The sequence below is a fragment of the Trematomus bernacchii genome, unplaced genomic scaffold (assembly GCF_902827165.1).
Source record: "Trematomus bernacchii unplaced genomic scaffold, fTreBer1.1, whole genome shotgun sequence".
Classification (NCBI taxonomy): domain Eukaryota; kingdom Metazoa; phylum Chordata; class Actinopteri; order Perciformes; family Nototheniidae; genus Trematomus; species Trematomus bernacchii.
The window spans coordinates 1,788,749-1,815,756 of NW_022987648.1; the positions used below are offsets into that span (position 1 = coordinate 1,788,749).

The 27,008-nt window shown below is 41.1% G+C and overlaps 1 protein-coding gene across 8 annotated transcripts in view; it reads right to left on the reverse strand.

Moving 5' to 3' along the window:
* lrrfip1a (leucine rich repeat (in FLII) interacting protein 1a) overlaps positions 1 to 27,008 on the reverse strand; it is a 57,610-nt gene that overhangs the window by 28,241 nt on the left and 2,361 nt on the right. For all 8 annotated transcript variants that reach the window (XM_034134159.1, XM_034134151.1, XM_034134152.1 and 5 more), the window contains exon 2: positions 3,647 to 3,733. In XM_034134159.1, coding sequence (XP_033990050.1) covers positions 3,647 to 3,733 — 87 coding nt within the window. The remainder of the gene's footprint in view (positions 1 to 3,646; positions 3,734 to 27,008) is intronic.

Below are 27,008 nucleotides of genomic sequence, written 5' to 3' on the forward strand. Positions count from 1 at the left end.
TCTGCCCTTCAGCTGTAATGTTTGCACTTCATATTCAAATCACTGTCTGACTGAGCAGTAGAAATGTGCCACAGCTCCTTACGCTGATGACAAAACACAACCCTGTTTATTTAGAAAAAGGGCAACGTCTCTTTGACCTTGTCCTGATACCTCCGCCGAGCAGATCCAACACACCCCAGCCTACTGCTGCACTTTCCATCACATGGGTTCAGTACTCTAATCCAGATTTACTACCACTGTCTCCCTTGTAAGCTTGCCCAAAGCACGGATTGCCTGCCGTGTAATTCTGTCTTCCAAAAATCGACCCACACTGCCCTCTGCGTCCACTGCATCACTTTGGGAACAACACAACTCCTAGATAATCAGTGTGAGGACGGCCTGCTGCCCACCTGTAGACTTCAGTGGAGATGAGAGTGCATGAACTCAGCTGGCCTGTCGCGATACGCAATTAATTGACTTATCGTACGATAAATAAAAAGGAACTCGATAACTGTTCTGACCTCGATAAATTGCCGTTTAGATGCGTGTTTGTTTACATAAGGATGTGACCAGCATTTTAGCCAGACACAGCGTGCCGGGCCGGCAGAGACCACTCTACCGGCCCGGCCGCGCTGTGAGGGGCGGGGCTCACACACAGCCAGGTCAGGACACTCTGCGTGCAACAGTGTAGCAGCCAAATGAATAATATAGAGACAAGCAGGAGACAACGTGTGACTTACTCGAGGGGAATTTGAAGTTAAATGGAATTGGTTGCAAAACCTAACTCCACATCTCCGGTGTGGGAATATTTTGCATTTAAGCCAAATCAACGAGGCGAACCTACGGACTTGAATGAGCCGGGCGATGTGTCGCATTTGTTTTAAAAAGGTAGCAACAAAAGCTAGCAATACGACCAACCTTAAACTGCACCTGGAACACAACCACCCCATTCCGTTTTCCCAGCTGGGAGCAAACAAGGCAGCTGGAGATGGAGAGGCCCACCTTCCCGACTTACTTTATTTTTAAAAAACATTTTTTACTACTGCATTTTGACAAATGCAATTGCGTGTTTTGGCCACAAGAGAGCTCTGTTTTCCAGCCTGAGTCTATTTAATTTATTGTTTTGGTTGTGTATGATTTATTCAATACATTTTTTATAATTTAATTTATTTGTTTTATTTATTATATATAATTTATATATTTAAATATTATTTCACATTTCATTTGTAATGTTGAATGTTCAATAAAAAAGGATGTACTTGAATTATTATTATATATTATCATTATGTCAGTGGTCTAAAATGGTCTTACAAAGGTACTGACAATATTATCGTTTATCGCAATAATTTCCGGGAAAAGTCATCGTCCAACAAAATTAATTATCGTGACAGGCCTAGCTGGCACTGGTGCCCACTGCAATGCAGCACACTCAAATAATATGCCATACCCCGTCATCTTCCAGGCAGAGTTCACGAGTTGTAGAGGACAGACTTATTTAAAATAACCTACAATGAGCGCTGTGGTGCACCAGATTCACATTATTTCTGCTTACGATATCCTTAATGTTGCATTATTAAAGCCACAAACTATCTGTGCACTAGCAGTAAACACATACAAATTCATGGCTACGATCGGTGCAACATCGGCTCTGACTCCGTTATGACCTTTGACCTAGAAAAGATGCCATAATCCGAAATCTACATTTGTTGTTTTCCACTTCTAATGACAATTTAAAATGTGACAATGAAAATGTAAAACGGCATAATGTGTCAAAAACATTGCACAGTGAGAACAGATCAATAAATGACTGGAGGGCTCTTGTCTGCTTACTTTTCTCCAATTACATGTCTGGACGACCAATTAGCAGGAGAGCCAGGGCACCTTCACAAGTTACTCAGTTTGCACCCTTTCCTTTACACTCACCGAGCTGCCCTTAGTGAAGGGAGGGGTCCCTGGGCGCCCGCTGAGGGCGGCCCTAAGCCCCCTCCCTGCCAGCCGACGCCCAGCCGTCCTGCTGCCTTCAGGGTATAAGGAAAGGTTGCATCCTTCAGCAGTCAGCAGGTAACACCACGGCCATGCATAAAGGTTTGAGCAGCACAATGGAGGGAACCACACGGCTCTTGTTTGCTGCTATACAGCCAATAATCCACCGTTAGCAGTCTTCAGCATGGGAGAAGACATCCTAAAGTCCTGAAGGTGGATGTGAGTGCAGCAACCCATCGCTCATGGAAACAGCACGGCAACAACAACGTCTCGCTGTAGGCTGGACTGAGGAGGACAACCTGCTAAGCTACTTTAGAACCCGGCTAAAAGGTTTAAAGCACATACACGCGCACACACACACTGACCCTGACCAGACTCTACTTAACAGTGAGCCCTAATCCTGTGCGTATGATGGTGTATTTGTGTGTGCACGTGTTGTCTGTGTCTGTGTGCGCGTGAAGAATGTTGTTGGCTCCCCACCTGTGTTTTGATTGCTGAATAATTGAGTGCTGCTGGAGTAATGAATATCCCAGAATAGCTTAATGGGAAAAGGGGTTTGCTATAACGACACGTAAAGCAGTGATCTTTAAGGAACGAGGGAACAGGGATGGGCTGGTGAGAAAACATTTTATGAAATCGCAGATATGTCATGTCTATGTTTGCATTCTGCCATTGTGAGCAATGCTGTACATCCAACGGCAGTATTTTGAAATAATGCAATGAAGTACCTTGATATTAAAGGGTTTGGCTGTTTTAGGATTGTTTTTGGTTATAGCCATCTTATCTACTAACTATATCTTAATTGAGTCTTCAACAAGACAACCTTTAGGAAGTTTCAAGGTCATTTAAGTTCAAGGCCCAAAAGGGTGACATGTGATCACAGTTGCAGGGGACTTTACTTCCAAATCATCTCTGGACTCAGCAATAAGTAACCTTTAAGGATTCAATTGAGACAGGTCAACATGTCAGATGGGAGAGGGGGGGATTACCAAAGGCTAAGAAAAGTGAGCTAGAAAAAGCTTTACTCCCCCAACACACACACACTTCACTTCCCCCCAAAACACACACACACACACTTCACTTCCCCCCAAAACACACACACACACACTTCCCCCCAAAACACACACACACACACTTCCCCCCCAAAACACACACACACTTCCCCCCAAAACACACACACACACACACACACACACACACACACACACACACACACACACACACACACACACACACACACACACCACACACACACACACACACACACACACAACACACACACCACACACACACACACACACACACACACACACACACACACACACACACACACACACACACACACACACACACACACACACACACACACACACACACACACACACACACACACACACACACACACACACACACACACACACACACACACCACACACACACACACACACACACACACACACACACACACACACACACACACACACACACACACACACACACACGATCAACGGCCCTCCCTCAATGTTAAGCTGTAATATCCAGACACATAGAAAACTCTTCCAGACATGGAGTGATAGATGGATACAACTCATGCCAACATATGCTACTCAGCTAAATGACTGATGCCTTCTGCAGGTAGACATACTGGTCTCCTGTATTCTAAATGTGACTTCTGGACCTGTACCTCTTTCTGTTGTCTCTCCAGCTCCTTCATGCGGATCTCTCTGGCCTCTGCCCGGGCCGCCCTCTTCGCTGCCAGCCTGGCCTCGGCCTGAGGAGCAGATAGAGAAAGAGATGGAACAGAGAGGGAGAAAATAGAGATGTGAGACAGTTTCCAATTTAGCTGGACCTAAGTCTCAAACATGTGGAAATGCTGAACGTGCGTGAGAGCAGAAGTCAAGTTCCTCGACAGGATTCATAGAAAACATTTAGCGGTTAATTGCTGTAAAGTAAGGGCACCATACATCAGTTACTATCCGGCAGACTACATGTACCCTTAAACCAATAGGTGCAGGTTTTACAGTAAACATAGCATGTTCAAATGAGTAATAGGACAAGTCTATAAACACAGAATATCAAGTTCACTGCTCCTAGTACTAGGATGGGTTAAATGCAGAGGTCAAATGTCACTGTGTGTGCTGTGTGCATGTAGGTGTGACCATTAAAGAGGGTTTCATCCTCCAATTCTTCGAAGTGTCCTATAAACAGTGAACAGATGTGGTGGACGACTGTATTTATTAGTAGAAGACCCATGTAGACGTGCAGATACAACAATGTGTAAATGTGCATATGTATTTATATTTCTGTATTTAAAGGCGTTCCCTGTGCTCCACTCAGCGCTCGTTCATGAGCCTGGGCCTTTCCCTTAAAAGGACCTCTCAGAGCATGTGCTGTGTGAGTGTGTGCTGCAGACTGTGTGTGTAAGCATTTCCTTCCTCAGCTTTGTGGTACACACTGTGTGGGTGCAGTGTGTTGTCCTCTAGGCCGGGTCTCTGTAATCCCTCCCACCCTCGCACTAATGCATTTCCCCAATGTCACTCACCATGACCACGTCACAGGAAAACACTGACAAAGAAAAGAAGGAGTCCGTTTCAAAGGAAAGAATGTTCACAGGCACAAAAACCCACCATTCAAATAACTTATTAACTAATTAACAGCTTTGTCAGGAAATATAAAAAATAAAAGGGAACATTTCCTGCTCAAGAAACCAAAGAAGACAAAAAACCCACCAAAGATCAATGTTTAATTTTACTCTTGGTATTTGTTCACTTAATACAAATTGCTGTTGGAGATAATTAATTCTCCATGTTAGATCTGGAGAAAATAACTTTTTTGATGAATATTATCAGTAATGTTGATACAATGACTGGGTAAAGACTACATCAAAGAAGAGCTATAACAGTTGTCACTTTAGAAAATAACCTTGTATGCATATATACACAGTGTTTCCCCTATATCATTCAGCATATATATATTGCCATATTGCCATACTTATCAAAATGTTCCTACGTTCACATTTGACATGTTTGTGTGTTTTATGTCATATTATGTTTGGCGGGCAGTCCTGGTAATGTGGAGACGTGCTGCCCTCCTTTATTACCACAAAGTCTGAGTATACTGTATGTTACTGACCAATCCATGCAACCTAAGCCGAATCATGAGACCAGGTGCACCTCATGGTATGATCACTTAAGTTATTTGTGGTGTATGTGCCACTGACAGGTCAGAAACTAGACAAAAGTTAAACAAGTACAAACCACAGACTGTCTGTGTCATGGCGAATACAGTCGCTGGTTTATTTATGTCTGTATAGGCCGTTGTTGTGAGTGTGGACGGTCGGAGCATATATTGCATTAGCTTAGCCGATCTCCATTTAGACAACGCGCATTTTAAAAGGTTTTTCGCCTGCAGACTTGTCAAAGCATTAATTCATGGTTTTTACTAACATTACTTTATCAGTATGTTGTTACTTCGGCATCATTTTGAAACGTGTATTACAATTAAATCACGGTCAAATATGTTCATCTTGTTGTAGTTGTAGCCCCCTTGCCAGCGATTCTCTCTCTAGCAAACTCAGCCTGACTCAGCCTGTTTGTTGGCCCCGATAGAATCACGATTTTGTCGGGCCAGAAAAAAGGTGAAAAAGTAGCCCCGGGCCGGAACTAGGCATAGTGGAAACGCAACCAAAAACGGGCCCGGCACGACACGGCACGCTTAAACCGCGCCATGGTGGAAATGCGCCCAGTTCCCCTCATGGGCCCTGCCGTGATGCCCTTGAGCAAGGCACCGGACACCCCCCCACCCCCATAGCTCCCCGGGCGCTGTACAATAGCTGCCCACTGCTTCTGGTACTAGGATGGGTTAAATGCAGAGAACACATTTCAATGTATGTGCTGTGTGCTCTGCATGTGTGACCATTAAAGAGGGTTACATCCCTCCAATTCTATCTATTTGTAGCAGGAGGAAATCCATAAAAAAGAGAATGTTGTCCTCAGTAAACACTTAACTTATCAATCCTTAAACTATTCCTTAAAATAAAAAGTCACACAAAGCTCTTTGAAACAGTCCAGAGATGAAGGAGGTTCTCTAGAAATAGCTCTTACTGATTGCTGTTCCCCGTGGCTCACTCACTGACTCCTTAAATGGCATTTCCTCTCAGTCAGTCAGTCAATGATTGCCCATTTTCCTTGGAATTCTTAACATTTGTACCCAGGGCTTTCAGGCAAACACAAGAAAAGCTCTTTAAATCTGATGCTTTTGCTGATCCTACGCATCTGCACTGAGGGTCTCTCTCTTAAAACACATTGTATCTTTTATGACCCTCTGAGTGACAAAGCAGCAGTGAGTGCAGCCACATGACATCAGTGTTTTGGCCTCCAGCAGCAAAAAATACAGCTCTTGGAAAGCTCCCATGGCTACTTTGCTCTGACGACGATGGAGGACTGATTCTCACTGACGCAATTCAACAAGTTCAGAGGTCAAGAGCTTTTACTCTTTTACATTTTCAAGGGTTCACATTCACTTATACAATACCTTTTTGACTTGCTTCATATAAAAGGAAAGAGAAAACATTTGATATTTAAAAAAATGTTTAGTCGATACACCAATTTGGGGTGGAAGTAATTGGCAAATATTTGTACTGTCGTTTTTAATTTAGGTGGCCAATGGGTACGTATTACAGTAGCACATACAAGGCCACACAATACAGTGCAAAAAGTGCAAGCACACAAACACAAGCCAGTCATATTGAATTTAAACACAATCTTTGATTTTTAAAGGTTTTACATTTTTTACAGTAGAAAGTAGAGTGGAAAGGTCAAACTGAACACACTTTCATATGTTTATTAAGCGCAAGTAATATTCTTATTACGATGGCATTTCAAATATTTCCGTTCAGACCCAACACTGGCAGACACTACGCAACAGAAATATTGTATATCATTTAATGGAGAGCAACTTGACTCAGGTTGGTTTAGTGAGGTCGAATGATCAATCTCACATAAGACATAAGACATACAGTATATCCCAACATATAGATTATGTTTAAGAATGGGTAACATATTATTATTATTAGGGCTGGGCAAGTTAACGCGTTATTATCATGTTAACGCATTAATTAATTAACGCCGAGAATCATTTAATCGTCGTTCCTCACTGGCTCTGAATACACATACAAACAGACCATGGGTCACAGGAGGGGCGGGACGTTGATCAGGATTGGCGTCATCACGCGTCTCAACCAATGAGAGCATTTGGGGCGGGTCTAAGACTGCTGCAGCACTCACATGAACGGAAACAGAAAGAAGTGGCGGGGCCAGAAACATGGAGGAAGGTACAGAACTCTGACATGGACATTTGACATCTCTTCAGACGGAGGAGTTGAGTTATTTGGAACCGTAGCGTCAGTGGAGTACAGCACTTCGCGAATGTCAACGGGGGGGGTGGGTGGGGGGTGGTGGTAGTAGAGTACAGAGCTTTGTGACCGCGGAGCGTGTGAACTTTGTGAACTTTGTGATCAGCTGTTTTAGCACAGGGCTGCTGTACAGCCCGACGTTAACAGCAGCCCTGTCTGTGCACACGGAGACCGACTCTGTCGTCCGGTGAACTAACCGCCTTCTGGAAAAGTTTCACATTTACGTCGGTACGCAAATGCGCTTTGTGACACAAGTGACAGTACGCATTTCAGATTGTTGCCACCTGCGTACCAGTTATGTGCACCCCTGTCTATAGGCCTATAATAATAATATAATAAAACACAGAGGACGGAGATCTTTTTTTCTTCCCCTCTTGACTTGATCAGAGCACAGCTCCCCCTCTCCTGCAGGGGGGCGTGGTCAGCTGCAGCTCACAGAATCAGCCCCGTAGACATAGCAGCACATAGAGCGAAATGAGGCATGGCTAAAATGCATGATCTGTTTGGTATTTTGAAAACAGAAACGTATAAATATACCTTATATAGGTATGGCCCTACAATATATCATTTAGATATAGCATGATAGGTGTCCTTTAAAATAAAAATGCAATACACTACTTTGGAATTTATTATTGAATAATTAAATCGCAGAAAAATGTGTAATCTTAGGCCAGCACTAATTATTAGGGCCCGAGCACGGAGCACTAGGACCCAACGGCGTCCTAGCACGAAGTGCGAGGAACCTATTGTTATCCTAGGTATTATTCTTATTATTCCATTTCGGTATCCTGTTTTTGAGGGCTTTAGGATGCTTCAAAAGTTGTATAATTTTGCACGGATTCCAGGATCGGTGAAAAATTCAATATTTTGGAGTCAATGTGTTCAAATTGTCCAACATGCTCTCTAGCGCCACCTATGGCCATTTCCATTTTTGGAAAGATGTACAAAGTCGCACCGTAACTCCAAATGACCTGACATTTTGCACACTTATTTTTAATTAGCATAATTTTAAAAACAGTTAAATATTCACTTAAATTTCAATTTTTTGTTTTTCAACACCAAACTTAGTATACAGCATCGTTGGAGGGTCAGACACATTACCGTAGAAAATGAGCATGTTAACACAATAAATATTGCCGCCATGAATCAAAACGTACTCGCAAAAAGGCGGGGCTTAGATAGAAATGCTCATAACTCATCAACAATGTATCCAAAAAACGCACATTTCAGTGGTAAGGTTCATTCTGTATTGGGGAATAGGCACAAAAAGTAATTTTCTTTTTGGACTATAGGGGGCGCCAAAAACATGACAAATGTATAACTCAAGAATTGATGGACGAAATAATTTTTTAATTTTTTAGACATACTCTGGGGGTGAGTATGAACTTATATTTAAAGTGTTGCAACGAATGACAAATGTGGGCGTGGCCTGTACTTTTTTTTTCATGGCGATGTGCTAAAATGTGCTTCGGAACGCAAAACTTGGGACACACGTCAAAGCCCACAACCTTTTCGAGAATGAAAAAAAAACAACCTAATTTCTCAAAAAAACTGCTCACTAGCGCCCCCTATTTTGTGGTAGTCACATAGTTTCTCAGAACTTCACGAATTTTGGCACACACATTCCTCATGGAATTGCGGACATATTACTAATTTGCTTCCATTAGCCCCGCCCCCGAGAAAGTCGGCCATTTTGAATAATGTGCTTTTTTTTAATGCATTTTAAGCACATTCTTGCGAACTCCTCCTAGGGGAATGATCGGAAAAATTCCAGTCCAGGACAAGTTCAGCCCCTATCCAATATGATACTTAATTGCGGAGCACATTTTTGAAAAATCACTCGTGGAGGTCGTAAGCTAACAGCGAATACACCATTTTTGATGATTTACATGTCGCAAATTGCTCCAAACTGCTCGCATATAGTTTTTCCCATATTCACGAAACGCTGTATACACATTGCTATTATGATTGCACACATATTTCAAATTGCTTTTCATTAGCCCCGCCCCCCAGAAAGTCGGCCATTTTGAAAAATCTGCGTTTTTCATGCATTTTAAGCACATTTTTGCTAATTCGTCATAGGGAAATGATCGGAAAAATTCCAATCTAGGGCAACTTAAGCGCATATCCAATGTGATGCTACATTGCGAAGGAATAGTCCCTCGCTTGAACAAGGAGCTCGTACCATTTTTGACCATTTATATGCCAGATACTACCTTAACCTACTGAGACCCGCCTGTCTGCCCGGCACATCAACTCTCACACACACACACACAAACAGACACACAAACACTCACCTACTGTTTGTCCAACAACGCCCTTTGCTGGCGGCATATTCATTACAACAGACACCTATACACTCCATAACCCTAACCCTACTGTTTATTTGTAGATACCTCCTAAAGCCTACAAATAAAGTGTGAAATGTAGGCCTGTTACATATATTATTGAGCGATATATATTATACACACTGTTCTGCTTTCTGCACTGACCTCAGCAGCTGTTCTCACAGTAAACATCGCGTCACAATGAAAGCAGTTGTATGAAACTAATAAATAGCCTAACATCCAGGGGAGATGTGATTAGTGAGTAAACAAACGGTAAAGGGCAGAAAGTCTGATGCACATTTGATCATCTTAAATAACTTATAATCACAACGGGAACAGTTTGCAGAGCTGTGCTTCGTTGACATAAGTCCAGCCATGCGTCACGCGTCTTTTAAACATCACTGTTGGCTGAAATCGACTCCGGAGAATACATCAGTGTACCCTCGGTTATAGCTCCTCCAGAGACACTCCTCTCTCCTCTACATCAGTGTACCCTCGGTTATAGCTCCTCCAAAGACACTCCTCTCTCCTCTAAATCAGTGTATCCTCGGTTACGGCTCCTCCAGACAGCCTGCTCGATAATCGATCCTCGACGAGCCTTTAGAGAAATTTGTTTTCCTTCGACACGTCGCGCCGTTTCCGGGTCGCTGCCGGAGGACCTGGGATTCTGGGACGTGAAAATTATAGAAATGACAAACGGCTCATTTCGGAGGACTCGCACGCGTCTGCTTGACGCCGGGACGACCAGTTGCCCTCCCCGACAGGCGCACGGACGCGAGGGCCCGCTCATCACTGCGCGCACTTCTGCGACCGCAGTTTTAATTATTATTATTATTATTATTATTATTTACTTGACTAGTTTGCAAAGCTATTACAGGATATTGGTCACAAGCACTGGTGCCACACAGGTGGACAATAAAAAGTGAAGCTAGTTAAGGCTGCAAAGTGAGCATTTACTATTACTTGAAAATGTTTTCTTGTACAAGGTTGTATTAGATAAAATGATTGTTAATTATTAGTATTTGATTTTTGAAATTGTAGCCTCAGTAAGTCATTTTAGTTCTTTATGTCGAGCATAGAAGCCCTGCCTAACTTAAAGCAGAGCAATGTGAATTATTGCATCACCTTCACATTTCTGCATTCCTTTTTACTGGGTGGTACTGTTGTATGCTGTAAACACACTCACGTTGGGTCAAATTCTACAACACGTTTTTTTAAATCCAGGCTATTTTAAAAATAGGCTTACAGAAAAATTGATGTTTTTCTCTGAAAACAACAGAACTCGTACAAACAGTCATTTATTTTTCAGGGAGACTGCGTATTCAACAACAGGAATCTGCACACCTGGGGACCAATGCTATACTACTTCCATCATGTAACGATATGTCAGCATTATTTTCTGAGGTTGATCACTTACCACCTGAGTTGACTTGATGGATAAAACTCCGACCTGCTTTACTAAAGAAGTTAAAACAAACGCCAAGAAGTATACTGTCCAAACATCATGTCACTTCAATAAATAAAAGTTGGCCGTTTTAAAGAACATGTGTACTTTGGAAAAGTACCTTCTTTCAGTCAAAATTCACCTCTATGTCAGTTTCTCTAAGTGATGAAAATCCTAAACATCCCATGGTCTACCGTAGCTACCTTTAGTCAGAAAGATGCACCTAAATGGGCCAATATCACACAGCCTTCCCTCCTCCTCTGCTGCTATTTATACTGACCTACATGGTCTCAGGTTCTATAAAACTCTTCCAATTCAGCCCAGTTTCAACAGGGTGCCGGTTCTCCTGAGAGCTGAGCCAGTTCATGCAGAAATCACTTTTGAAATCGTTTAAATGCTGACAAAATAAGAAAAACGTTCACAGCATAAAAGACGGCCGATTTCAAACATACGTGTGTTACGTAATATACTGTATGTTCTCCTTCCTCCTAACGCTGACTTGCAGTTTTATAAAGCGAGAGCTATGCTATGAAGCCAGATGACAGGTCCCATTTTCAAGATGGTCGTAAACGAATGCTGCTTAGGGGTGTAACGGTATACATATTCGTACCGAAAATATTCGGTATGGGCCCTTCGGTGTACCGAACGAATATAACGTTAAACGTAAACAATTGAGAACGTGAACAACTTTTTGGAAGTAATCTCAGGTGCTGCGTCGCAGCATTCAGTGTAATTTGCTCCCATTGGGTTCAACGCGCCATAGAGCGACCAAGTCATTTCATTGGACGAGAGGCATACTATGAGAGCTGGTCACAGGGATGCGTTCAAATTGGCATTTGATATATATTTTTGAAGTCCTCTGGAGCAGAGAGAGGAGCTGTGCATTATTGTTATCGATTAATGCATCAGTGTTTCTTAGGGTCAAAAACACTAAACTCACAACTTCAAATGAAAGCGTTTAGTTTATTTAATAAAAGAGCACATGTTCAATGTGAAAAGTGACAGTAGATATAGATTAGTTGCAATTTGGTGCTATATATATATAAAAAAAAAAAAAAAAGATATAAGGCTTAGGGTTTTTTTTTTTAAACACCTTGAATTTCAGGGGTGGCGCGGGGCTCCGTTGGCCGGGCTCCTTTGGCGGGGCTCCGTTGGCGGGGCTCCATTGGCGGGGCGCAGCGCCCCTCCAAGACAATGGTAGGGGAAACACTGAAGCTCCAACGTTAACGGTCTTTTTATCGGTACTGGAGACATTTAAAAAATATGTCATATGTATTATTGCTACATAAACATTATATCGCAGTCTTAGTTTTGCCAACTTGTTTCTAATATGTAAAAAGACAAAAAAATGCGTCTATGATGTATTTTCGATCTTTCCAATCCAGACGAGATCTCTCTCTCCCCCGTCTGTGTGCGAGGGGGCGGGGCAGTTTACACACACGCGGCTGCTACATGCATGCAACACACTGTGGGGATGGCGGAGAGAAGCGCTCCAAGGTGTGGTTAAATGTTACCCGTCTTGAGGTGGACAATGCTAGTTGCCAATAGTGCAATAAGAGTTTAGCATGTAAGGGCGGTAACACGAGCAATTTGTCTAAACATCTTGTAAAAGTGCACCACATTCAAACGGAGAAATGCACTGGGTTCGACTGTCTTTCTAGTAGCGCTGTAGCCCCATCCACGAATAACTTCCACGTTAGCAACACACGGAGTTAACAAAATTATACAAACATGGGTTAAGGTTCAAGGTTCAAGGTTCTTTATTGTCAAACTAAGCTACGGAGTAATTATGTCGTTGAAAATCTTAGGTCACAGGCTTCTCCAACAATGCAACACAATAATACAGATAAGCAGACAATATTAAAACAATATTAAAATATACTATTAAAATATACTATTGCACTATTCCACTTTTTTCTTTTTGTATTACTTTTAGTAATACAAAAAGAAAAAAGTGGAATAGTGCAATACGAGTCTCTATACAAGTTATTGGAATGATATATTAGATAATAGATAAATAATACTAAGTAGCAGATGAATGTTATGAAATTGTTTCAGCAGTTCAGTTGTTTAACAGTCTTATTGCCTGCGGGATGAAGCTGTCTCTGTTAATGATTAGAGGTAACTGAGTTATTGATTTTGTTAAAGTTTCAGCTATTCTGTTTACAGTAGGGATGTTAAGATTCACCGATTCGCATCGGTGCACCGGCATAAACGTTCAAGATGCGAGTGCACCGGTTGAAAGAGTGCACATCGGCTACAGTTTGGGTTGAACTCGCGATGCATCGATTGTAGCGTCTTTGCATCGGTAAAAAAATGATTCATTCATATAATATCCTCTCATCTTGTCAGCACTCAGCAGAGATGATCTTTGATCTTTGCTTCGCCACTACGGAGGCCGAGAGTCTCAGTTATCAACACACATGGAAGTCGAGGAGAAAGAGAAGCACAGCGCACCGAAAAATACCTACAAATCAAACGTTTGGCAACACTTCGAATTTTTCAAGAAAGACGGTCAACTTGAAAAATCGCTCGCAAATTGTAAACGATGCCGTGCCACTTTAAAGTACACAAGTAGTACGAGGAACTTAGCGACGCACATAGAGGCAACATGGGGTCTGCGTCTGAAAAGAGAAACCTGAAAGTAAGACATATGAGTTCAATCACTCAGTGAGGTGTTCTGTCAGAGAGAGTGGTGTTTAGTTTACAACAGACTGTGACTGCCAATAATAGTTTAAATGTCTTCCTTACAATTGTAAGCAGTTATGAAATACCTGTTTGTGAAAGGTTATTTTCTTTATTGTTCCTATAGAAACCACTGCTTTCTGCTCACTGGTGAGTTAGCCTATGAGTGTTAAGCACATCAGGCTGGCAGTTGTATGTGCATTGCACTATGGTAGTTGTTATTTGCACATTGTTAATCATGGGCATCCTTAAATTGTTTAACTGTGAGGTGTTATAACATTGAACTGTACTCTGGAGACAGAGAACACTACTACACTTGTGAAAAGGCCAGTTTGTGAAAGGTCCAAGTGTTTGTTTTTTAAGTTAAAAAAGAAACAGCATGATGGGATATGCAGTACTAGTAGAGAGAAGCAAATATGTGAAGCACTTTTTTGTTAATGTATGATTTGCTGCATATAAGGAATAAAACAAAATCCTCTGTCGTACCATATTGAATTGTATCATTATTTAGCATTGTGTTGAATCACATCGTATCGTCCCGTATCGCATAATGTTGAATCAAATCGTATCGAACTGTATCGCAACAGGGGTGAATCGTATCGTATCGCATCGCCTGGTGTTTCAAAGGTATCGTTAATGTATCGTATCGTTGGTAGCGTATCGAGATGCGCATCGTATCGGCCTCAGTGATGGAGATGCACATCCCTAGTTTACATTTCTTTTATCACATTATTTAATACGATTTGTTAAAACATTGTGGTTTCTTTTTATGTGAAATATTATTTATTTAATTTAAATAAAAAGCAATGTTAATTTTGTTCACAATTTGTTTAGTTAATTTAATAATATCAGTATTTTTGAATCAAGTATTCATCTTTATTGTCTTCATTGTTAGTTTCCACATGCCTAAAACAACCTCAAGCTAAATCTAAAAGTTGATGGCTAAATAAGAGCGTTTGAGAAATTGTGCAAGGCTTAATAGTCCGAATAGTCGATTAATCGTTTCATTAATCGATAGATTAAATCGATTATCAAATTAGTCGTTTGTTGCAGCCCTACTGGCAATACATCAAACTTGCACACTCATTTGAAAAGGCATCACCCGAACGTGAATATCACCGGTACCAAAAGAAAAATGACTGAAGTGCAAACCCAACTCCCACTAGCATTTAAGCCTCCACCACTCGCAAAAAGTTCAGACCGAGCCAAAGCTATTACAAACGCCAAATATCCTTATGTTGCCATGTTAGCAAAGCGCTAGCTGGCTGTATCTGCTACCTCTGTCCCGAGAGAGAGGGTGTTCTCCACAGCAGGAGACATTGTTAGTGCCAGCAGATCTGCCCTTTCGGCAAGCAATGTGGACAAGTTCATTTTTCTTAAAAAAAAACATGAAAATACAATGACAAGCAAGCAAGTGCTAATGTCAAGCTGGCTGCTTAGGTACTAGTACAGTAGTTAAAATACAGATTATTTCAGTTCATCGAAATGCTACACCTTAATGTTTATTTGATTATATTTTGTATTTATTTGAGTGAATACATTATTCACAGTTTAATAATAATTAAAAAACCCTAAAAAATATTTTATGTTTTGTGATCATTTTTTCTGCTGTACCGAAAACGTACCGAACCGTGACCTAAAAACCGAGGTACGTACCGAACCGAAATGTTTGTGAACCGTTACACCCCTAATGCTGCTAAAATGTATTTTAATGATTTTAAAACAAATACTTCAAAGTTTCATTCTTTATTACAGTTACAAGGAATTGGTTCAAACATAATAACTTAATGAACTCTATCTAATTGGAAGGATCTTTCAAATCAAAACGTATGAAATGGGAAAAAGGAGAAACAGAATACAAGTTCATATTTTTGAGACTAGAAGGCAGAGATAGGAGAGGTATACAACAAAATATAACTACTGACCCTCTGTTTAAATATTACAACTAATAGACATATGATGATTCATTTTGTGTCGGTTAACAGTTAGAACAGGTTTTTTTAATGGAGAAAATAAATAAATAAATAAAAGAACCCGAACCTTTTTGAAAAAAAAGAAAAGACAGGTCCAAAACATAAGTAAAAAGCAAAAAAGACTGACTGTAAGGCCTCCCTCAGAACTAAATGCCAGCCTGGGTGACGGTCTGCAGTCGGCTGGATTCCCACGCCCTGAACCCGCCTTCAACCGCCCAAATGTTCTGGGAATTTTAATGAGCGCAAGCGCTGACAGGCTGGACAAAGAGAGCAAACAGAAATAACTGTGATTTCTGAGCAGCTTGAGATTTGACTGCATTTGAAAAGAGGAGGGACCATTAGGTGGATTCACAAAGACTGCAGTGGAAGTTTATGATGACATCGTGGAAAAAGGCTACTTTCCTCTTAACAAACCTTATAAAGCTAAAATAGTTGCCTCAAAGGGAGTGGCTGCTCAAACGCTTTCCGCACACTAAAGCCACAGACATGAGTCAACCGGGGACAACTTTCTATCAAAAGGAGCAGAAATGGATCAATTAAGATTTGTTTCCAAATGATTCAGCATGAACCCTAACACTTTAAAAACTGAAGGAAACAGTTTAGCAGCCTTTGTGAAGTGATTAAGCATACAACCAATGTAAACTGGATTTTTTTGGGCAGATACAATTGACAATATTTCATGATAGGCCAAAACCTGAAATATATTCTTTCACTTCTCCTTCATTTGTATTCTAGCTTTAATGATTGATAATGACCACTCCGTTCAAGCATCACGTTTGTTCTTGTTTAGTTTGCTTTTCCACATGGTCTTTATCAGTTTGCTCAGTTGATAAGGAGATGCTGTTTTGTCATGCTGGTAGTAGCAGTATCATCCTGTCAGTGATATGAAGCATTTAAGTGTTGTTCTTCCCCACATTCTTCTCTTCAATTTCAAACTATAAAGCCTAAACTAAATATGTAATCATTTAGTTTATTCTTCCTTTCCAAAGGGATGACTGCACACCAAAAGGCACCAACCATTCATCCTTAATAAGGCTTATTCAACTACAATTATAAGATTATTCTGGTTGTGCTGCCTATAGTTAAGACTTCACATTCACAAAAGCAACTCACATTTGTATGAATTATAGGCCTACAGAATATTTAGAATATTTAGTCATGAGACAGCAACGTTTGTGGCATGACTCTTGCCCTGCTTCTGCATTAAAACCCTTTAACTGCTGCTCCCTCAAGGAAAAAGTCCTGCCTGCCTGCACTCACTGAGCCATGGAACTAAACCTCAGGCTGGTCCACAAACACAGAGCAGCGGCACAGCTCTGAGCTCTGCAAACACACTGCTTAGAAAGTGTGTGGGCTCAGGAATAAAACAAGTGGTATGCATCAGAGATCTCTAAAAATAGAAGTCAATGGATTAGCTGGGTTAAAACAGTGAAGACTTTGTTAAAAAAATAGTTTTCCCTCATTTTCTTGACATTCAAAACAGAGTGTTTCTTGCCCAGATTAAAGTGACTTCTTATCAAAGCAGTGAATTATGTTAAATACACAATCCCCTCACCTTTCTTCCAGAGATACTTACTACAGTGAGGGTGGCATACTGTATACGGGCATTCTTTGAGATATTTTGGTAGATGTTTCTCACTTGTTTAAATGGCGGCACACTGTGGAGGCCTCTTTGTTTTTCCTTGTCGGAGTAATAGGAGATTTCGTGAAGCCGTAACGTGGTGCTTCAGGCAGCAACAGTTTACAGTGCAGATTTCACTACAACTAAAGCATGATGGGAGTAAGCAAGTGGCGTGAATAGCAGGAGAGCAGTGGCAGAAGGACATTTTCTGTGACATGTTTATTTTCAAAAGATGATTTAGATTGTCATGGGGTCACACACATTTAAACAAATACTGTTTACTCCTCACCTCTAGGAGAAGACACAACGTGGGGGGTTACATGTCTTACTCACTGATGGGGTTAGTAGAAGAGACTGACTGGCTGTGACTTCAGGGATCCACCCATTTTGTGCACATCATGTTTATTTAGTCACACAGATTATGCCATGGCTTTCTAAATGTTAATAGAGAAGGATATTTACACCACTTATTTTCTCTGTTGACCTCATATTAGGTTGAGGAGCCTGTGCTGACCTTAAGGGCATTGAAGGAGAAGCACCCTACTCTAAAAACTGTGTATAAAGCCGAGCCTCTTTAATGTTCAAGCCGCTAATGATGATGATGGAATCAACTCTCCACAGAAGTCTGCCCAACTTGTCTTTTCAGACTGCACACCACGCTAGCACTTCCATCTCTTTTCTATTTGGGATTTATAATAAACATAGCATTTATACAATGAGCTCTTCTTGCTAATGTGCTTGAATGCAAATATTTTAAGTTGCTTTTTTAACAAGAGCACCAAATGAATGGTATGCAATATAATGGACCTTGGTATAAATAGGAATATGTACATTATCATTCCTTATGTATGTGTGTGTGGTTGGTGGCAGATAATGTTCTATGGCATGTGATTATAAACAAAACTGTAAGAGGCTTATCAGATTAGAATGTGTTTCTTCAAGTCTTTCTTAATCAAATAAACTATACAGATGAAATAGCTTTTACATGAGTTAATCTGGCAAAATGTCGGTATTTTTAGTGCAAGGAGTTGTGAGGAGTAGCTCACTGCCTGCACTGCTTCTGAAGTGTTGATTCTCAAAAGCATCCTCAAGCTGAGAAGTCAGAGAGCTAAAGGCCCGGACACACCGGGCCGATTTCGGCCGTCGATAGATGTCTGGCCGTCGATGAGCGTCCTGTCGCCCTACTCAGATTGGTGTGTCCAGCACCGTCGTGTCTTTTCGGCCGTGCCGACAAGACACGACACCTTCAACTTGTTGAATCGGGAGGCTGTCGGCAAAAATAAATCACTCTGAATGGCTGTTCAGCTTAGCGAATCAGTGCATGAGAAGCGAAACGGAAGTGAAGAAGGCACACACAGACGGCTATTATTTTTCATTTTCCATTACCGCACTAAACATGTTTTCGATAAGTCGTTAAGTGAAACAGTCTGTGATGGACGAGAGTGAAAATGGAACGCACGCTATTTGTTGTATGTATATATCATGCAGTCTGTCTTCCGGTTGTTGCCTCTTTTGAATGCCGAATACACACTACCGCCGCTTGCTGGTAAGGAGAGTTATTGCCACTCACGCATGTGCCTGCACGTGCTACTTGGCCGTCGGCTGAAGTCTTTGTGGTGTGTTCCAGTGCGACTTTTTGGCCAAGACGCAGACGTGAGGCGACACAACAATCGGGTCTGTCGGGACGTGTTCTTTGTCAGTTTGGTGTGTCAGGGCCTTAAGGGTCAGGAGGGGAGAAAGGAAGAGTAGCTAATATTACCAAAATATAATACATCAATCTAAAACCCAACATGCTATCATTTGTTAGTTTAAATTCAATAGCAGCAGGTTGAACAAGGCCAAGTTGAAAGAGATTTAAATTAGGGTTAGGTTTAGTGAGGGTTATCTGACCCTAACCCAGAATAGCATGAATATAATTATCAATGGGGGTCACCCTTTCTCAAAAATATTGCTATTTATTATTATTAAGTGTGAAGAATGACTGCACCACTGCTGTGCTGGTCCCTATGTTTCAGTGTTTGACCATTTGCTTTATTTTGGTCCTTGTAGCACCATCACTGAGGCTCAGTCAGCTTTGCCATCAAATTGTAGACCTTTATTCCTGCCTTGTGTGTACCTGACTTGATCAATTGTAATACCTCAACTCAGCCCCTCACCAATCCCCTCCGTTTCCTCAGCTTTGGAAAAACTCCACCGTGGTGAATAAACAGGAAGGAGTTTGAGATAACAATCTGCACGGGCTGTGCTGGTGATGATGTCATCAAGAGGAAGCCAACACACTTCCTTTTAAGGAGACATGAGTCAGGCCAGCCGATCAGACCGAAGCCAGCGGTGTGTGTGTATATACACACGTATCAGGAAATACACAAATAATTGTTTGGTTAAGTGCTTCATGGCATAATGGGTGTTCACTGGAAAGTGTCAGTGTGCTCCAGCCACATTCTGGGTGGCACTGCCGTTTGACTGATGCAAGAGCAGGACACTCAAAATGCCTTCAGTACATTTAAACATCCTAATGAAATGGAGTGCTAAGATTGGACAAGGGTTCAGTTACAAAACTTCCTGATTTATTCAGTGAGGATGTTCCTGTTGGCTGTCATTGTGTGAATGTGTCTCCAGCATTAAAGATGAACTTTGCTGCGGCTGCACGGGGGACTGTGGCTCTCTAGCTTCCCCAGATGACTGTAAGAATGAAAAGGGGATTGTGTGGTGGGCTTCCTCTTCCCCGCCTGCCAGCCTCAGACTAATCCACTCCAAATACTCAATTCTCTTCCACGTTTCACTGAGCTTCTGACAATTACCCAGCACCAACCTGGCAACTTAATCCCCAGTTTAGACGGCTCCTTAAACACATGCAGACAAAAAAAATGATCAACAGAAATCTAGAGAGTAAATACTGTGGGCTGAGCTGAAGGAAAATAGTATAGTACAAATGATTGAGGGTAAACACAGAAGTTGATCTAAAATACAATTGATTATTTGTTAGTAAAATTCAAAATGACACCTCATTCTGAAGTATTAATTTACAGCACAAGGATCTCTCCTTAGATTATAATTGTGACCTTCTGATCTGGAGCAAATTCTGATAGCATTACTGTCAAAGGCCAACCTGGCTGATAATGTCATGACGATCAAACAGGTTCCAGCACGGACACCCTATTAAAAAAGGGACCACTTGAAATGTCCTGCATTTCAAGCCCCGATAAGAATTCACCTTATCGGGGCTTGAAATGCAGATATACATATATATATATACATACATACATACATACATATATATACACATACATATATACATACATACTAGCCCTAGAGGCGACCCCTGGGTGTGGAAAGTGAATCTAATGCAGAAAGTGCCAAAAACCTGGGTTGCAGTCGAATTGTCCAAAAATCTGCTCCTATCGTCTTTTCCTATCCAATATCCCTTGACCTCTGTGTGAAACGTCACGGGGTTAAGGGATAGTGGATAGGAGAATTCAAAAGGACTTAGGAGAAGAGACTGCGGTACTTTAGAGAATCCGACTGCACTTTCACCATATATGTATTTATGATGCGCCAGCGGACATCATGAATGTGCGTCTGCTGCTGTGGGGAAACTACAGTTTTCTATACAGCGGACTACAACATGGAGTTTTAATAAGAACGAGGGACTACTGTAAACTCATCTAGAGACTCTGCACCGTGCTCTGATGCTGTTGTTTTATGCTTTATGAACGGGGACAACAGAGAAACATATTCTTCATGACCAAAGTTGGAATTTTAATAAAAAAGGAAAGTGAAACTTATGCTTGTCACCCTCTCCCTCCGGTCCATACGTCCACATCCAGATGAATCCCAATACGTATGATTGTATGAAAAGATCTTAAAATCAATACATATATTTATTATAAACGTTAGTCCTTAACATATACCACTGTGTATATCACCATTCAAACATCTTTTAAAAGTTTAAGAAACCCCACACAGCTGACTGAGCTGAGTAAATACTATGAAATGTTGACTTTATTTGATCATTTCAGTAAAAAAGTAACGTTCATATTTCTCCTTTTGATTATTATAGTGTTGAACGTTCAAAACAAAGCACTTTGGCAAGTTACCAAATCAATTGTTAAATTGCTTAATAAGCACCGTAACTTTCATGATCGGTTGTTTCCGTGAACGGACGAATGTTGTGTCACGGTAAATGTTGCGGCCGCAAGGCATTGTGGGACAGCATTTTCTCCTCTCCTTTCGTAAAGGGAGGTCCAGTGGTTCCTAAGCTAAAGGAGGTTATAAAGGAAGTTTCCAAGCTCCTTTCCATCATCTAGAGCAGGGGTTTTCAAAGTGTGGGAAGGTGAGCCTCCCCTCAGAGAACATAAGAACAGCCGCGCCCCCCCCCCTCCCAATTATTATTGCTATTATTATTATTATTATCATTGTTGTTGTTGCTATAATGCAGGGGTATTCAATTGCATTTCAAAGAGGTCCAGTAAGATAAAATGAAGACTGTTTCTCTCCTCTTGTCTCGTCTCTGTGTGTGTGTTTGAATCTATCGTGCTGGCTCACTGACTGCACCGATTTGATTGGCTGAGTAGCGTCACCTCCTTAAAACATTAAACAATAACTTTTTTAAACCTTTTTATCTTTATGTTTTAAACATATTGTATACAACTCCCCCACTACTTGGACTATTCCTTGCACCCCTCTAGAATAAGCCCAAATGGTCTCAACCATATTGCATCAGTAATAACGTGCACTTTGTTGTTATCGTTATAACAAGATCGCAAGGACAGTGGTAGCGATCGGACAATTGAGTGTTGTTCAGTTTGTGTGTTGTGGAACATGCGTGTCCGTGCATGAAAATATACCACACACCCAATTACAATAGCATGTTCAATTCACTACCCTGGAAGTTAATAAAGTTGTTAAAGTTGGAACAGCCTGTGGACAGCCGTTCTTCCTTGCATGTCAGTCGCCGACACCTTCTTACAGAGGACAGGCAAATCTAGCTGCAGCACGACCCGTATATTTTCGCACGCCGTGTTCTCAACACATATTTTTAAAACATTTTTAACATTTTCAACATTTTCAACATCGTGGATAAATCCTTATATGTTCCCGGCAATACACTGAACGTCAATTTTGCCTCCTTATTACACTCATCCCTACTTTAGTGGGAACAATGAGTCTGCGTCTTTGATGCACACAGGAATAAACGCAGATCATACTCTGCACTTGATTTTGATCAAAGTCCATGCGGAAAACCCGCACTCACACAGGTAGGTGGAGATGAAGGGAATGAGCACTTTTACAGCCTTTTTGGCGAAGTGGGGGAACTCGGTCTCCACAGACAGCCAAAAGTGGGCAAGTGTCACTTTTCTCATCTTTTCTCGTTATTTTTTTTCTCACGCTGCGCCTCCCCTGAAGCTCTCTGGCGCCCCCCAGGGGAGGCGCGCCTCACACTTTGAAAACCGCTGATCTAGAGAATTCCAACAGCACTTATCATGGCTGCCACTGAGGGACTTCTGGGTCATTTCACTCCGTTAGGAAGGTTCCTAAGCTGAAGTGACAATTCGACCGCAACCCTCCTTTTTCTTTTGAGGGAGGGGCATCCCCACTAGTTTCCTGATTGATTGAATGTTTGTATAAAAGTATATGAGAAAATTAACCTACTGCTCACTTGGTGCATAACCTCAGTAAACAGTGTAGACATGGTTTTATGTTGTCAATTGCTAGTTTCAAGTCTTCTCCAGGACAGCATGATGTTCATTTTTTAAATGATGGTCCTCTTTAGAGGGAAATAGATGATAAAGGCCAAACCTGATGCTGAGGATGGTGATAGTGATCTCGGCTCAGGGTCAGATTTAAAGCTGTAGATTTGTGAAGCCACAGCGTATTGCAGTCCTCTTTGTTTACCTTCATCAAATCCCATGCTGACAACAGACTGCTACAGAGCAACCACACACTCCATTTTAGTTTGGTATTATGTTACGTTGGAGACTTTGACTTTTTAAATGTTCTTAATGGCATTTCATGTTTTTTCTTGAAATATATACACCAATGTTGCTGTGCCACAATTAACTATTTAACTTGACCAGTAATGACACAAGATACAGTAGAAATAAACCTGATCTGATCGAAGCCTCTGGCAGCAGGTGTGGAGTGTAGTGCGTTCACATCCTACTCTGATCCAAAGACATGAGAGAGGTGAACTGACTGGCTGAGAGTGGATTTAATAATCAACACACCAGGTTATCTCTATTACACTTCAACCAGCCTTCTCCACTTTGCAATGTTGCAACATATATGAACCAAACCGCAGGTGTTCTTGTAGATCACACAGTCTGTGCACCCGACACCGACCACTTGGCACTTGTGGTTGCGCTCGTAGGACAAAAGCAGGACCCTCAGTGTACTGCCCCTCTCTGACATATCCATTCAAAGTGCTGACTGCAGTGTTTCCTACGTCTTCAACCATGCTCGGTCATGTGACATGCCTGTGCAGTAATGACTTCAATGTGGGCCACTGTTACTGTATATAATCTGAAGCTGCTCTATTAGGATCAAAGCATGATTGTAGATTTCAGACTTTTACACATGTCTCATTGACATTATATTGCAGTGCTATTGGTAGTTTTAAAATCTAGAAAATCTGTGTTAGAGTAATAAATAACCTTCGCTGTAAGAAATATGTTCTTGCTTATTAACACATGGGAGACATTTGGGAACATTAACTCTTAAGTTACGAGTCAACATTTATCAAGAGTACTCTTGAGTTGCTCAAAAACAAACATCATGTGTCATTATGAAACATAAAGCCGGTTGTGATCTTTGGGTGTAATTCAACCTGGGAACTGAAGCTTTACCAGAAGCTTTCAAGAAGTGAGAGTTTACCTCAGGCCATATTCCAGGAACTGTGAAGATCAATATCTGACATACAACTGGAGGGAAACGCTCATTTGAGAACAAGGTGATCCACATCCACATTTGAACAGGTATATCTATATTTCATCCATATTCCATGTAAATATTGCTTTATTTTTATGTTATTATAGTTTTCTTAAAATAGTTTTGTATCCTCGTTTAATTGTATTGTCCTTTTCTTACAATGTATCTTCTTTGACTGTGTTTAAGTTAGCACCAAATACACCATGGCAAATTCCTTGTATGTGTTAACCTTCTTAGCAACAAACGTGTTTCTGATTCGGATTACAATAGCAATTTTCATTTCATTTCAAACCTTTATTTATCCAGATTGTCCCTTGAGATCATAGATCTCTTTTTCAAGGGAGACCTGCAGCAATTAGGTTCCACATGAAACATAAAACAACATAAAACAATATACGAAATAGCAGGAGCAGTATTTGTTCAAGGTGAAATATATGTCAGAAACCATTCTGACCATGGTGCTTGTAAATAACATTATGCAGACTTTGGGAAAAAACGTTTTTTAAGTACAGATCAAATTATTTAAAAAAACATCTCCAATGATGATGAAAAATGATTACTTCCTGAAAAGCCATGAATCATATCTCAATATCAGTCAAACTAATTGTAACAAGAGATTTTTTTCCAAATCGTTCACCTGAATTACAGACAAATCCACTTTAGAAGTGTACACATGTAGCAGTGATGGACTGATGGACAGCAGTGCATAAAGAAGCTGACATCCCTAACAGCAAGATGAAGCATGTGGAGATTTGATGAATCCCTTTTAACAAATTGTCCTCTGAGCTTTGTGATGAACTGCTTGGTAAAGCACCCAAACCAAAAGCTGCAGTTAGTCTGCTCATACAGCTGACTGTGTGAAGCATGAACAACAGTATTTCTCCTTTTGAGTGAGATTACATTTTTCGTTGTTTAGCCTGCATGACAAATTCACACTACAAACAATCTGAGAGCAGTGAAGGTCAGCTATGTTAACTCCCTGCTTCAAATGAGTGTTTACAAAGTTTGACATTGGTATGAAAGCAACTCCCTAAAGTACAGAATTACTGACGCTGTGGTGTTCTGTACCGACATTCTTTCCTGCTGTGTGGTCTTCTCACATTTGGTCTACCGTTAGCCAGGTAAATAACTTATGGTGTCTTTAAACCCTGTGGTTCAAGGGGAAGTGGGAAAACGTAGAGCAACATGACACTGATGGAACACTTCCATAGCCTAACAAATCCACACAGCAACTGTCTCCATGTTGGTGGGATGGCCAGTTGGTGAGCCACATCCCTCCTCCTCCATCCCCATCCCCCACCAACCCAATCTAAAACGGGGGTGCAGCAACAGCTGATCTTTCAGGAGCGTCTATTTTTAAAACTCTTTGGCAGAACAGGCCAACTCATCAGGGCTGACATACCATCCTGTCAGAGGACTGCCAGAAAGGGGCTGACACTTAAAGGCCCAGACTTTCTCTTAACTGTATAGATGTGACAGAACATTGGCCAAAATCACGATTTTAGTGTAGTGTAAGTCACTACCGCAAGAACAGATGAGGATTCCTTCATGAAAGAGAATCTTCTGTTGGATATTCGTACTACAGCCATTGTGTGTCAGTTAAGAGTGACATGCAAATGTTATGAAACATCCGGGTTAGGTTAGCACAGACCCAACTTCCTCCCAACTGAAGAGAGCGTGTCAAAGCTGCCCTGCATCAGGCTGAGGGCTAAGATGGAGAAGTCTTTATGCTCACCATCTCATGGTGAGAAAAACTCACAAAAGGCACACCCTATGTTTCTTGCAATGTATTTCACAAACCTTAATAAATACCATCTCAACAACATCTGCACTGCGATTAGCATCCTCCCATCAAGTTTCAAAGTAAAAGGTTAACATAGATGCATGATAGGTTTGCATCATTTTGAAAAAGTACAACTAATTCTGATTATTTTGACTAATATTGCAATTGTGATAAGGTTTGTGATCTCAGAGGGAAGATTAGTTTTTGAAACAATTACATTGTCATTAAAAATAATAGCCGGGACTTCTCTGCAGCACCAAAATACTTTATTCAGATATTTTCACGTTTGGCTTTTTAACCAAATAATCCCCTTACTGTGATTTGGATATTTCACTTGTCCATATTGCGATTTATCACCGATTAATGGTGAAGCCCTTACAATAACTGTCAGGCTCTGCTTTGTTGTCTGTACACGGTTGGTATTTAGGTTTGATATTGGAGCCAAATATTGATTTGCTGTCTGAGTTTCACAGCTCAAGGGCACAGGTGTAGACAGAGGCTCTCCGGTTAACACACTTCAAATAGGCTGACTTAAGTCCTAAAGACACACTAAACATTATTCCTAACACAAAACATTCATTTATCCTGCACTAGACTCATCGTAATAAACAGATTAGACACCATCAAACCTGTCACAACATGACTTCAGCAGCTGTCAGACACAACTGTTACTGCTGCCAACTTCAGTCTTGCATTATTGAGGGATAGCACAACACGTCCTGCAGGTTAGCACATGAGACTTTCCCCTAAAGAACATTCAACCATTGATTTTAGCTGCGGGTCAAGACAAAAGAGAAGAACAGATGTAGTCTAGGGTACAGCTAGATTGTTTCCAATAATTACCACAACCATTAGTTTATGTCCAATAGCATA